The following is a 13,354-nucleotide window of genomic DNA, read 5'->3' as shown; positions in this document are numbered from 1 at the left end:
ATTGACTGAGTGTTAAGCACTTGGCGTGGATCAGCACGCGTGGTTCCCCACCCCCTGTGTGAGGTGCAGACCCTGCAGCACCCTCAGCTCACCGCAGAGAGTGTTCCCAGCTGTCCTGCTGTCCCACCCAGGGAGGGGCTGCCCTGTAGCCACGAGTCACTGAGTTCAAAGCGCCCCCAGACAGATGGTGGCACCGTCTCCTGGCGGGGCCCTTGTCTGGTCCACGTCCACCAGCAGAAGCTGGATCTGAACCCAGGTCAGGGCACTGGAGTCTCTGAAGAGAAGTGAGAGCAGGTCCTGAGGTGTGAAGGGCCCAGGGCCTCAGGACCATGATCTGTCCCTGTCTCCTTCCTCCGCCACTGCCCCAGCCCCAGCCTCGGAGTCGAAGCCCCAGGGGGCCCGGGGGACCAGAGTTGGTCTCCAGGCTGAGAGGGTCTCTGCCCCACAGTTTGGAGACGCCGGCCTGCGGCTCCTGTCGGAACACCTCACCATGCTCCAGGTGCTGAACCTGTGTGAGACGCCCGTCACCGACGCCGGCCTGCTGGCTCTCAGCTGTGAGTCCATTCATTCGTTTGTGCATTCATTCATTCATTCAGTCATTCACGTGGCAGATGTAACACCACGCACCGGGCGGTGTGCGGGGGGAGTTTCCTGCCCTCGTGGAGCTCGTATTCTAGAGGAAAGGGGGAAACATGAGTAAGGCCCAGCCCAGACCCTCCTGATGCTGTCACACCAGGAGCTGGTTAAAAATGCAGACTCTAGGGCCCTGCCCCATACTGCTAAGTTAGAAACTACGTGGGTGACCCTCACGCACATTAAAGTTTGAGAAGCACTTCCCTGGTAGAAGGAGCCGCAAAACACACGAGGAACCGAGACTTGCCGATTCCTGTACCTTAACCCGAATCTGCTGAACTCACATCTTGGGCGATGTGGAGCCTGGGAGTGTGCACTTCCCATTTTCAGGTTTGGATGAGAGGCCCTGTGCCTCAGCTGGGAGGAATCAAGAAAGGCTTCCCAGGGAGGTGACTGGATCTGGGGGTGAAAGATGTGAAGTGGCCAAGGGGGAGGCATGCTGGGCAGTGGGCATGACTCCTGCAAGGTCGGTGGCACATTCTGGGTGGCTGGGGAGGGGTGAGGGTCCTCCTGGGCCTCCAGCCCCTCCCTCGGTGCCTTCGGGAGTGGGAAAGCACACTGCGTCTTCAGCGGGCTTTCTGTGCTCCCCTTGATGCAAAACCGAAGTGTGAGACCTGCTTTCGAGGAGCTGGGTCAGCTCCTAGTAGGAGAGCTTCTGGGGTTTCCTTGAGAGATTAGGGCTTGTCTGCAGTGTGGTAGGTGAGCTCTGGGGACATTTGGAAGTGGGCAGTGCAAGGACAGGGCAGAGGAACCAGAAGGGAGGGAGGCTCAGAGGGCAGGGAGAGGACAGAGGCCCAGTTCAAATCATCACCCGCCTGAAATAGACGTTCTGTACTTAGTGGCCCCTGGCTTTGCCTCTGAAACTCCACCTCCTCCACCCTGTCTCCTAAACAGAGGCCTTGGAAACTCAATCAGAAACCCCAGCTTGACGATCTTGTACCTACAGCTGCCCCTGTGGGGGTCTCACTGACCTAGTGACTGTCTGTCTGTCCCTGTACAGCCATGAAGAGTCTCTGCAGCTTGAACATGAATAGCACCAAGCTCTCGGCTGACACCTACGAAGACCTGAAGGTAATCCCTTCCTTCCCTCCTCCCTCCCATCTTCCTTCTTTCCTTCCTTTGCAAGTGCAAAGGTCCTGAGGCAGAAAGGGTTGGCACAAACTGACTTTGTAGCAAATGAGACTAGAAAGCAAGAGACAGACTGGGACCAGATGAAATAAGCCCTCATAGGTCACAGAAGGACTCTGGATTTCATCCAAGTTCAGTGGAAAGCTTTCAGAGGCTCTAAGCAGGGTGATGAGTTGCATTTTTAAAAGCTTGTTCTGGCTGTTACATGGAAAATAGGTTTTTGGAGTGTGCGTAAGAGTAGCAGCATGGAGAACTTTTGCAGTCACATAGCTGACAAATTAGAATCAAGGAAAGAAAGAGGATCTGAATTGTGGAAGGCAGGCATATTTTGTTTGTAAAAAAGCGTGTCTTGTCAGGGTTGGATGGGCTGGGTCTTCAACAGGCTCCTGGGCCCAGAGGAGTGGGCGTGGCTGCAGAGCCAGCGCCCTGGGAGGGAAGGGCTAGGCTAGGAGACACAGATGGTGCCAGGAGCGCACGGGCACCTGGGATCCCTAGAATCCAATGGAGGGGGTCCTCCACAGCTCTCAGCCGAGGCCCACCACCAGCAGGACCTCCCCTCCTAGCTTCCCCTCCAGCTCAGCCAGGCAGGCAGCCTGGGGTGCTCACTCCGTGGCCAAGCCTCCAGATGCACCACCTACTGTGTGCCAGGCCTGCGCTGAGGACAGAGACGCCAAGGTATGGCTGGCTCACTTGTGCCCGGCAGGAAGCTCAGTCCCAGCAGACAGAATATCATAGCAAACTGAGGCAGAACGGGGCTCATGGGCCAGCAGGGAGGGGATGGCCAGCTCTGCTCATTGGGGTGGAAGAGCTTCCCTGAAAGGGTGTCTTAAGAAGTGAGTCTGCCAGGCAGGGCAAAAGAGGGAGACTGCTAAGGTGCCCGAGGAGCACGTGGAAAGCAGAGGGCAGGGGCTGCGGGAAGGGCCAGAGCAGGCGGCCAGAGTGCCTACCCAGGGGGCTCAGACCCCAATACCATCAGCCTCACTCGGAGGTCATCAGACAGGCACCTCCCAGACCTGCCAAATCAGGTGGGCATTTTAGCCCCAACCCCAGGGACCTCACTGAAGAAGCAGAGGTGTTAGTGCTCCAGAGTCCAAGTGGGAAAGAGTTGTAATGAGCCGCCTGGGAAGAAAGGTCCCATTCAGTCGGCGTGCATCTCTCACACATTTGGGAGACACGTGGTGCTGACTTGATGATCCTGGCCAGTGATGCCCAGCCTCTGTTTCAAGGACTCAGGGCAGACTGGAGGCTGCCTGCCATGGGGGAGGCGGCCTCCGCTCTGTGCAAGGCAGGTGAGGCTGGGCAGTTCTTCCCAGTTTTCAAGAGAACCTGGAAATCTAGATTCTTCGGTTGCAGTCTCCTAATTTTGAAAGGCTGGCCTGAATGTTTTTTAAATAATACTGCACTGGTGACTGCCAGCCTAGTTTATAACCTCTTGCTGGGCAGTGGGGAGCCATTGAGGGTTGTTGAGCACTGGAGAGGAACAGTGAGGAATTGTGTATGTGTGTGTGTGTGGTGCATGTGTTACAAGATCACACTGGCCAGTGCACAGGAAAGCTGGGGAGGCAGGAGGCCAGTTAGCAGCCTCTCTAGTACAGTGAAGGCTTGTTAAGAAAAAGCCAACTGTTTATAAAAGAAGGATGAGAGGAAGTGCATCGGGTGGCAGGGATGGGGAGCAGGAAGCAGGTCTCGGAGGAGCAGATGGGATCCTGGAGTCCAGCAACAGTGGGAAGGCTCTCAGTGACCCCTAGCTGTAGCTTATGGACCCCCTTCACTCTCCCTGCCTGACCCCTGACAACTGTGAGGCCACAAACAGTGGTCAAATTAAGAACAGTCCTGTTTGCAGAGCACGTGGCATTGTCTTGGACGGGGTGCTCTGGCTTTGCGCTGCATTTGTGTTTAGTCCCTCGTACCGTGCTCTGAGGCCAGGACTGGACTCGGATTCCGTCCACAGATGAGGAAACCATCTCCCAGTGGCCAGGGCTCTGCCCAAGGGCACTTGGCCAGCAAGTTGCAGGGCTGGGCCTCACACCTGGGGCTTCCTGACCCCGGGGCCAGTGACCCGAAGCCCCTCTAAGTCAGGGACGTGGACTTCCCAGCAGCTGTCGCCTGCTGTCTCGGGGGCCGGCCACATCCCACCTGCTGGGTTCTCCCTGAGGTCCTCCAGCTCCGAGCTCAGGAGCCCCCAATCGTGGCGAAGTGGGGACACGGCGGGAAGGCCAGCCACAGCCACCAGCATGGGTAGAGCTGGGCACCGACAGGTTCTGGAAGGGACTGGATCCTTCTCGCTTCCGTAGGCCAAGCTTCCCAACCTGAAGGAGGTGGACGTCCGCTACACAGAAGCCTGGTGAAGCTCCCGCTCGGCAGGAAGGAGTTTGCATCTACAACACATAACTCTTGACTGATAGCCGTAGAGCAGCGGGGCCGGGGTCCCACCCCGCATCCTGGCTGTGAGATAGATGGGGGCGTCTTTCTGGGGGCAGAGGGCGGAGGTGGGGAGGGGGTGGGGAGGGGTCCGTAAGCACGCCCAGCCCCCACCTAATTCTTTTAGCTTCATAATCGGAAACCCTGACCTGATCTAAAACGGACTTTGTAGCAACCAGAGGAGCGTCAGCAGGTCCAGGAGAGGGTGGGGGTGGGGGGCTTGGGGAGGGGGGACCCTTTGTGGATTTTCTTTGCCTTTGTGTTCAATGCCGTGTGGGAAAAGTCAACTCCGATGCCACCATCACTCGACTGACCCCGATGGGTCTGGAGGCCGAGGAAGGATGCATCGGGGTCCCACCATCGCATCGGGACCAGACCCAGACACCGTCATCACACCGTCCTGTGTCCTCGCCATTGCTATGCAAAGTGATCCTTGTTGTACATAAGATTTAAATAATGCGCCTATTTAAGAAATGTTGACAAATTGCAGGTCTGAGACCTGCCTCTTATTTATGACGTCTTTGACCCTCCCGCCCGCCCGCCCACCGGCCACCCTGGCGTGTAGTACTGTACAAACCAGTCAGCTGTCGGGGTAGTGGTAGTATTCTTGTTATTTTTTTAAAGGAAACAAAACAGACAAAAAAAAAAAAAAAAAAAGAACCTCCTTGGAAAATTAATTGCTTTTTCGTAATGGATTCTGTATGCTAATGCTCTCTTGTCTGTCTCTCCGTCCCTCTGCCCGCCACCGTGCACTTGGATTCCAGAAGTCTCCAGTTTCCTCACGGGTTGGGGGTCAGGCTGGGGGAGGAAAAGTGGGGCCTCCACTTTGTGGTCTTGCTCCTTCCAAGGCCCCAGCTTTCTCTTGGCCCCCTTGTACACATTTGGAGGGGGGGGTGCTAACCTGTCCTCCCGTCCATCCCATGGGAGAGCTGCCCCCGCCCCCTCCCCCGGAGCACTCCCATCCCCGTGGCCTCTACTGTTCCCGTCCCGACTGAGACTCTGCGACCTGTGGCCTCCCTGCCGTCCTGTGCCTCCCGTGGTCCCCTCATGCATGCCCGCCTCTTTGCATGGTCTCTTGGGAGAAGAGAGACGTCTCCTCCACCAGCCTGACCGCCCACCCCACCCCTCGAATGTGACCACTGCAGCGCAGACGCCCTTTCTACCCTTCTGTCCCCTCACCTGCCCTGGAGACACACCCGCCTCCATTTCTTTTATAAACAAGCCCTCACTGTACAGAACAGCCCTCATGGTTTACTTGGGGTCCCCTCTCCCCCAAGCCCCTTCTTCTGTTGGTTTAGCACAAACACCCGCCTCCGGCACCTCCAGACCTAACCCCCAGTCAATGTAATTGTTTTATATATATTTAATCTTATTCAATGGAAACCATGCTTTTGTCGTTTTATACTTTGCTAGGTAGACTTTATTACCCCCCGACTATGCCCTCATTTTTTTAAAAAAGGAAAAAAAAAGAGAAATTGGGTTTCAGTCTTAACTCATTTTCCGTGCCAGGTTTGATTTCGTGTGTGCGTGTGAGTGTGTTCCGTTTTGTGTTTTGTTTTTTTGTTGTTGTTGTTGTTGTTTTCTGTTGTTTGGTTTTATTTGCTCCCTTCCAGTCCCATACTTTACAGCACTCTGGTGCAGGAAGAAGCAGAAGCAAAAAAAAAAAAAGAAAAAAAAAAGAAAAAACTTAAAATTAAAAAGAAAAAAAAGAAGAGCCGAGACATGCCACCTTTTCCCTTCGCACTGTTGCTTTTCCTGATGGGTAATACTACTGTCACGTAGCTGTGTTCAGAGATGTGAAATACTTTCAGGCAAAAATAAACTGTAAGTGACTCATTGACATCTGGCCTTTCTGTGTGGCTTTGAGGGGGCTTTGCAGGGGGCAGGAAGGGGCAAGACTTAGGTTAAAAGTCAAGGACTCATGGCAGAGCCTGGACACCCACATCGAGGCATCTGGGGTATCTCACCCCTGGTGCTGTGGACACTTGGGGCCAGGTCATCCTTTGCTGTGGGGCCACCCTGTGCATCGAAGGGTGGTACACCCTGGCCCCAACCCACTAGATCCCAGGAGCACTGCCCCCCCACCCCCGCAGTTGTAACAACTGAAAATGTCCCTGGTGTCCCCAGGGAACAGAGTCACCCCCACCCCCACCCCAGGGGAGAACCCAGCCACCGACCTAGGCTGCTGTGAGGCAGGGTCTCAGGGGAGCTCTAGTCCATAGCTTCTCAGACCAACCTGAGGGTCTCCAGAAAATGCAGGTTCTGATTCCCAGGGTCTGGGTAGGGCATGAGACTGCATTTCTGAGGACCTCTGGATGATGTGGAAGCTTCTGGTTTGTGGAGGGCTCTCTGAGGTCAAGCACCTAGACCATCCAGCCAGCTGCCTCTTCCCCCAGATAAGAAATGTAATTCTTCTCTCCACCACTGTCCTGTGGCCCCATCACTCACTCTGCCCCACATCCAATCTATCGCTGGCCTGCCCAGGCCGCCCCAGAATGTTCCTGAGTCCCATCATCTGTGCCTCCACCTCCCAACCCTCAGCCAGACCCCTCATCTTTCTCCCAAGGACAACTGGTTCAGGTCCCCCCACACCATCTTCCTACCCCTGTGACCTCCCTGCCTCTGCACACCTGCTCCCCATCCATCCCTTACGTGGGCAGCCGATCAGTGGCTCCACGTGCCCACCTGTGGCCACACAGGAAAGACAGGTGCCTAGAGGGAGGATAAGGGGGCCCCGGACTTGCAGGGTTGGCGAGGAGGCGCCTGGAGCCTCAGTCCTCAGGCCAGGTAGCCCTGGCTTTACAACAGCCAGCTGCAGTTTGAGACTTAAGTGGTGTGAGGCACGCAAACTGCCGTCTCTGAACTTTCCCATCAGGTGAGGGCCTGGCTCAAGGCAGGCACTCATCACTACCAGACGGACGGAAGGTGGGACCTAGCAGGCGCCTGTCCTCACCCTTCTCCACACTGTCATCTGGGCTCCTGAGCAAGGAGAATGCAGGCACCTGGAGGAGGCGGGGAGGCGGGAGGAGAGAGGTCAGGGCCTCTCCTCCCCCGTGCTTCTCTGGCAGTAGCCGTGGCCTCCCTCCGTGAGCTGATGAGCTCAGATGGGATCGATTCCAGCTCTCAGAGCAGCACAAGCCCCACCCCCGCCCCCACCTGCAGCCTTGGCCCAGTATGTCCCTTCACTCCCCACCCACCATGCCCCAGAAGGTCCACGGCTCCAGCGGTGCCCTTCTCCTGGAGAAACTGAGTGATGCCATGTCTTCTCCTCCCCTGCTGACCTGAACATGGTACCAGCGCCCTGGCGTGAGTTCCCCGGGTTCTCAGACTCCCTTGTTGAGTCCCTAACCTGCAGCCCCCCCCCCCTCACGTTCCCTGCAGAACCCAGCAAGGTGGGCCTTCCATTTCAGGCAAGGACCCTGCCTGGCCCTCCAGAGCACACAGGCAACCCCAGCAGCTGACGGTGAGGGGCCTGATGAAGACCCAGTGGAGCTGTAGGCCTCCTTGAGCTGACGGGGGAAGTTAATCAGGAAACTTCAGGGCAAATCCTGAACTGGGGGTAGAGAGAAACATTCCCAAGAGAGCGGCTGTCGGCTTAGAGGGATCTGAGCTCTGTGGTCCGCAGGCCAGCTCGCTGCTCTTCTCCAGATCACCCTACTCACAGGGAACTTAGACTACAGTGTAAATGGTGCTCCCTGGAGTTGTACCATGTGGGAACTTGATTGTCATTTGTGTCTGACAGACTACTCTAAAGCTAGCTAGACTTCGCTAGACGTTTCTATAAAGGATAGCAGCAGAGGGGCCCAAGGGAGAGGGGGCCCTTGGAAAAGGGCCTAGTCTCATTCATTTATTCAGCATTCAAGCATTCGACTATTCTTTATTGGACACCTGCTTCTGGCAGGTGCTAACAGGTACTAGAAAACACGCAAGAGAAGCAAGAGATAGGGCCCCTGCCCTCTGGGGCCGAGGGCCCTGGTGCAGGCAGGCAAGGAGTCAGACAGCCCTGATATTATTGTGTGACAAATACTACAACAGGAAGCTATGGCAGGCACAGAGAGTGGCAGCTAACCCAGGTGTTGGGTGTCAGGGGGGGCTCCCTGGAGGAGGTGATATTGTTGAGACTGAAGAATGAAGACATTTGTCAAGTCATCAGAGAGGAAAGGGGAGTATGCAAAGATGTGGCAACAGACCAGGGCAGGACCTATGCTGGGAAATGCAGCTGGAGAGCATGATGAGGGGAGGTGTCATTATTGGGGCTGAATTGTGTCCCTTAAAAAAGAGATGTTGAAGTCCTAAACCCCAGCACCTGAGAGTGTGACCTTATTTGGAAATAGGGTCTTTACAAAGTATTCAAGTAACAATGGGCCCTAATCCAATGTGGTTAGTTCCTTTTAAAAAGGGGGAAATTGGGACACAGAAGCAGACTTGCACAGCAGGAAATCGATCTGAAGAGACAGGCGCACAGGGAGAAGACCATGTGAAGATGAAGGCAGAGATTGGAATGATGTATCTTACACACCAGGGATGGCTGGGAAGCCCCCAGAAGCCGGGAGAGAGGCCTGGAACAGGTGCTCCCTCACAGCCCTCGGAAAGAACCAACCCTGCCAACACCCCGATTTCAGATTTCTGGCCCCAAGAGCCGGGAAGGAATAAACTTATGTTGTTTGAAGCCTCCCCAGCTGGTGGTGCTCTCTTACAGCAGCCCTAGGACATAGAGTGAGTGCATCGGCCTTCTTGGGCTGCCACACGAAGTACCGCAATGCCGGGGGCGTAAAACACAAGGGTGTTCTCATGCTTCTGGAGACCAGAAGTCCAAAGTCAAGATGTCGGCAGGGTCTTGCCATCTCTGAAGACTCTAGGGGAGCAAACTTTCCTTCTCTGTTCTGGCTTCTGGGGGCTAAGCTGCATCGCTCCCGTCTCTGTCTGTTTCACGTGCCCGCCTCCTCTCTGTCGCATATCTCCCTCTGCCTTTCTCTTGTAAGGACGTTTGACATTGGATTTAGGGCCCACCTGGCTGATCCAGGATGATCTCATGGCCAGATCCTTAACCTCATCACATCTGCAAAGAAGACTCCTTTTCCGTATAAGGTCCCAGTCACTAGTGCCAGAGGAATGCACCTTCCGAGGCCACCATTCAACACACTGTGGTGGGGACAGTGACAGTGAGGGGTAAGATGGGCCAGTGTCTGATTAATCACCAGACACTGCTGGTGGGAGGAGAAATTGGTCAACCACTTTGGGAAGTGTATCTACTAAAACTAAACATCTGCCAACACCGTGACCCCAAAGCTCCAATCCTGGGTGGATGCCCAAGAGAGCTGAGCTCACATGTCCGCCAAATACCCAAACAAGAGTGTTTACGTTAGCATTATTCATGATAGCCCCAAGTGGAAACAACCCAAGTGTTTACTCACAGGAGAATGAATAAACGAACTGTGGGACAGACACACAGTGGACGACACAAATGTCTCCACCAACAGGAGAAAGAATAAATACACGGAGACACAAGCAGATGACGCGATTCTGCAGAAAAAGAGAAAAAGGTCGGCAGAAGCACCCAACGGCGTGGACTAATTGGGTAGACATTACATTGTGTGAAAGGAGCCAGATACTAATGAACGTTTGCTGTGCGTTTCCATTTATATAAAGTCTGAAAACAGGCATAGGTCATCTGTGATGATAGAGGTCACAGCAGGGGTCATCTCTGCAAGGAGGGGAGGTGTTGTTCTTGGTCAGGAAGGTAGGAGGGGGGATGAAAAATACTCTACGTCTTGATCTGCGGATACACGGATGTTTCCACACTTATGAAACATTACACTTAAGATTTGTATAATTTACTGTGTATGTTATGCATCAGCTTTTTAAAAGTGGCAACAGGTGGAAGCAATCAAAATGCCCATCAGCAGATGAACAGATAAAGGTGGTGAATATAGACAATGGACTATTATCCATCCATAGAAAGGAACGGAGCACGGATACATGTTCCAATGTGGATGAATCTTGAAAACATCATGCTCAGTGAAATAAGACACAAAAGATCACATATTGTGTGATACCACGTATATGAAATCTCCAGAATAGGCAGATCTGTATAAAGAGAAAACAGATTGGGGTTTACCATTGGCTGGGGAGGGACTGCTTAACGGGTGTGGGGTTTTATTTTGGGGTGATGAACATTCTTTGGAACTAGATGGAGGTGGTGATTGTGCAACATTGTGAATGTTCTAAATGCCACTTTAAAGTGGTTTCTTTTGTTTGAATTTTGCTTCAATTTTTAAAAAGTGGCATCAAAACAGAAAGGTGGCTGCTGCTCCTCTCTACCGTGTCTGGGCTGGGGGGCAAGAGGTGCCAATGCCACCAAGATGTCTCCTAGCAGAGCTGTACTTGTTCATCCTTATGAAGCCTCCTGGCGACTGGTTAAGTGTCCCCTCCTCAAAACATTCTACTGCCATCTGCTGGAAAATTGTCATACAGGTTTGGATAATAAACGTACAAACTCCCTTATAGGTAGCACCCTTGTGCAATGCACAACCCATGCAGCTGTACAGGGCAGGGTACGTGACTGACCTACATCTGATGTCAGGGGGTGGGCAGGGAGGCTGGAATGTCAATGTTGAGCTCAGACAATGAAGCGCATGTCTGAGGCAGCCAGGTTCAGTCTCATTCAGAGTCTGTCCCTTGTGAGATGTGGACCCCATAAAAGATCAGGTCCTTCCTCCCGTGGCTCATCATCCCACCTGGGAGAGAGCCTTCCCTTTGCTTCCCATGGCCTTTCATTCATTCTATCACCCATTTATTCATCCATTGAGCAAAAACACAGACACTGAACTTGGAAAACACTACTGGGTGAAAGATGCCCAAGTCCACATACTGCAGATTCCAGCCATAAGAGCGTCCAGCACAGAGAAATCGAAGGCAGAAAGTCAACAAATGGTTGCTTAGGGCTGAGGGGTTGGGGGATAGGAAGGTGAGAGCTAAAGGGCAGGGGTTTGTTTTCAGTGATGTTCTAAAATTGACTGTGGTGATGTCTGCACAGCTCTGTGAATCTGCTAAAAAAAAAACCATGCAATTGTACACATTACTTGGGTGGATTGTATGTTATGTAAGTTAAATCTCAGTAGGCCTGTTTTTCAAAAAATCTATTGAGCATCTACTGTGTGCCAGGCACACTGGGGACTCAGGAGTGAATAAAATAAACACTGTCCTCTACCACATACAGTCTGAGGGAGGAAGCAGCTGGTAGACAAATAATCCCACAATTCTTTTTTTCCATAACAGCAGTGTACAGAATGAAAAGAAAGCACATGCTGTAGTGAGAAACTCCTGGATGGAGCTAACCTGCCAAGACCTGAAGAAGGAGCCCAGAGTGACCAGAGGGGAGATGGAGGAGGGAACAGTATTCCAGGTAGAGGGAAAAGCATGTGCAGAGGCCCTGAGGCAAAGTGGTGGGGGATGGGTATACAATAATTTGAAAGTATTTTAAATAATCCCCTGGCTTTATTGTGGAATGGACCGGAGGGAGGCAGACATTGAGGGGGAAGCGGCCAACACCTCACCTCCCACATTCTATTAAAATGTGCTTTCTCCCAGGGAGGGAGGGGGCTTCCTGTTCATAAAGCAGGAAGTAAGGTCTGTTCAGCTAGCAGCCAGCTGAGAGCAGCTTGAGGACAAAGGGGCAGGAGGAAGCGGGGAACGGGAAGGCAGCTAGCAGGTGAGACCTGGCTGGCCTGGTTCACACCTGTCTGCCTCTGGTGGCCAGGATGAGACAGAGCAGAGGGCAGGGGGCAACTCCAGTGCCCCTGATGTCCCAGCTGCCACAGAACAAGGCTGGGGCTGCGCCAGGCTGGCGGTGGGGGCGGGAGGCAGCGTTCTGGGACTCCAGGTCCATGACGTCAATGTTGCCATGGAAACCTCAGCTTCCATCAGCACGTGTGGCAGCTGCAGGAGACCCCTGGGGCGGGAAGGTTGTGCAAGGATGAGGGAAGCAGGAAGAACTGCCAGGAGAGGGCAGGGTACCAATATGGGGAGGGGCTCCCTCCAGTCTCCATCCTGCCCCCAAGCCTGTCACCCAGACACAGTTCCTTTCTTGCAGTCTGGGTGATGCCTTGGCATAAAACAGCTCAGGCATTTTCCGTGGCCCTTTCCCACAGTGGTGGCCAGGGTGGGGGGGTTGGTTGGGGAGCATGCTCCCTCTCCTGACCCCTCCCACCTCGCCGGCACCCCCAGCTCTGCTGTTTTGTTTCTATGCCCCTTCATTCAACCCACATATCCTGAGGCCTCCCCCGAGCTCCCGGGATCCTCAACAAGACCCCACGAGGGAAGCTAGCCTGCTACATGTGTATAGAGCACACGTATGAAAGGGTGTTTTCTTTGTCTGTAAATCTTGTTCTCTGAGATCTTTCCAGTATCTTAAAGACACCTTCAGTAGCGAAATGCCCAGGCTAGTTGAAAACTGCCCTGCGTCCAGTTCCAATGTTCATTTCACATTCTCTTTCCTTTTCTGAGTCCCTACACGCTCCCATGGTTGTGGGCGGTGGAGGTGGAGAAGGATTTCCCTTGTGTTGTCTTTGTCCTTGTCTGGCCACCATTGCTTCTCTGGTTGGCCACGGCAGAGGGTAGGGGGAGGTGTCAACTGGAGAAAAAAGAAGCACAACCTAAAGGTTGAGTCGAGAATTATGTTTTTTTATTCAAGGACATTCCTGAGGACTAGAGCCCAGGAAGGCAGCCTCTCAGCTCTGAGGGATACTTCCAAAGAGGTAAGGGAGGAGCCAGGATATATAGGAGTTTTTCCTGGGGGGGAGGAGGGAAACATCTAGCAGAGATATTACAAAAGATTACTGCTCATCACAAAACACAGACACGTCCAGTTAATGATTTTGGTGCCTTGCTATGTATGGGAAGATGCCAGAGTCTGGGCCCACTGAAATTATTCCTTTGATATGCACCTTAACTATCTTGGGCCAGGATCCCATTTTTTTCTCCATCCCTAATAATTCCCCTCAGGGGGCACCTCGGGAAGGTGGGGGGCTGCAGTGGCTGCTGGCTTGGTGGCAGACCACATTTTTTGTTCACTGACATGGTGGGCTTCATTTTTCTGTCCACAGGAGTGTTCAGAATTAGCCCAAATGTGTGCTTTTGGGAGGGAACCATGTGGGTGGGGGCAGAGGTGAGG

At 53.5% G+C, this 13,354-nt stretch overlaps 1 protein-coding gene across 1 annotated transcript in view; it reads left to right on the top strand.

Moving 5' to 3' along the window:
• CMIP (c-Maf inducing protein) overlaps positions 1-6,022 on the top strand; it is a 222,416-nt gene extending 216,394 nt beyond the window's left edge. The window contains exons 19-21 of the mRNA XM_031458000.2: positions 449-554; positions 1,634-1,704; positions 4,056-6,022. Coding sequence (XP_031313860.2) covers positions 449-554; positions 1,634-1,704; positions 4,056-4,109 — 231 coding nt within the window. The 3' untranslated portion in view covers positions 4,110-6,022. The remainder of the gene's footprint in view (positions 1-448; positions 555-1,633; positions 1,705-4,055) is intronic.
• Positions 6,023-13,354: the final 7,332 nt, after the last annotated feature.

Source organism: Camelus dromedarius, chromosome 9 (assembly GCF_036321535.1).
Source record: "Camelus dromedarius isolate mCamDro1 chromosome 9, mCamDro1.pat, whole genome shotgun sequence".
NCBI classification, from domain to species: Eukaryota; Metazoa; Chordata; class Mammalia; order Artiodactyla; family Camelidae; genus Camelus; species Camelus dromedarius.
The sequence above is the reverse complement of the archived record's forward strand: the minus strand, read 5'-3'. Positions and strand labels throughout refer to the sequence as shown.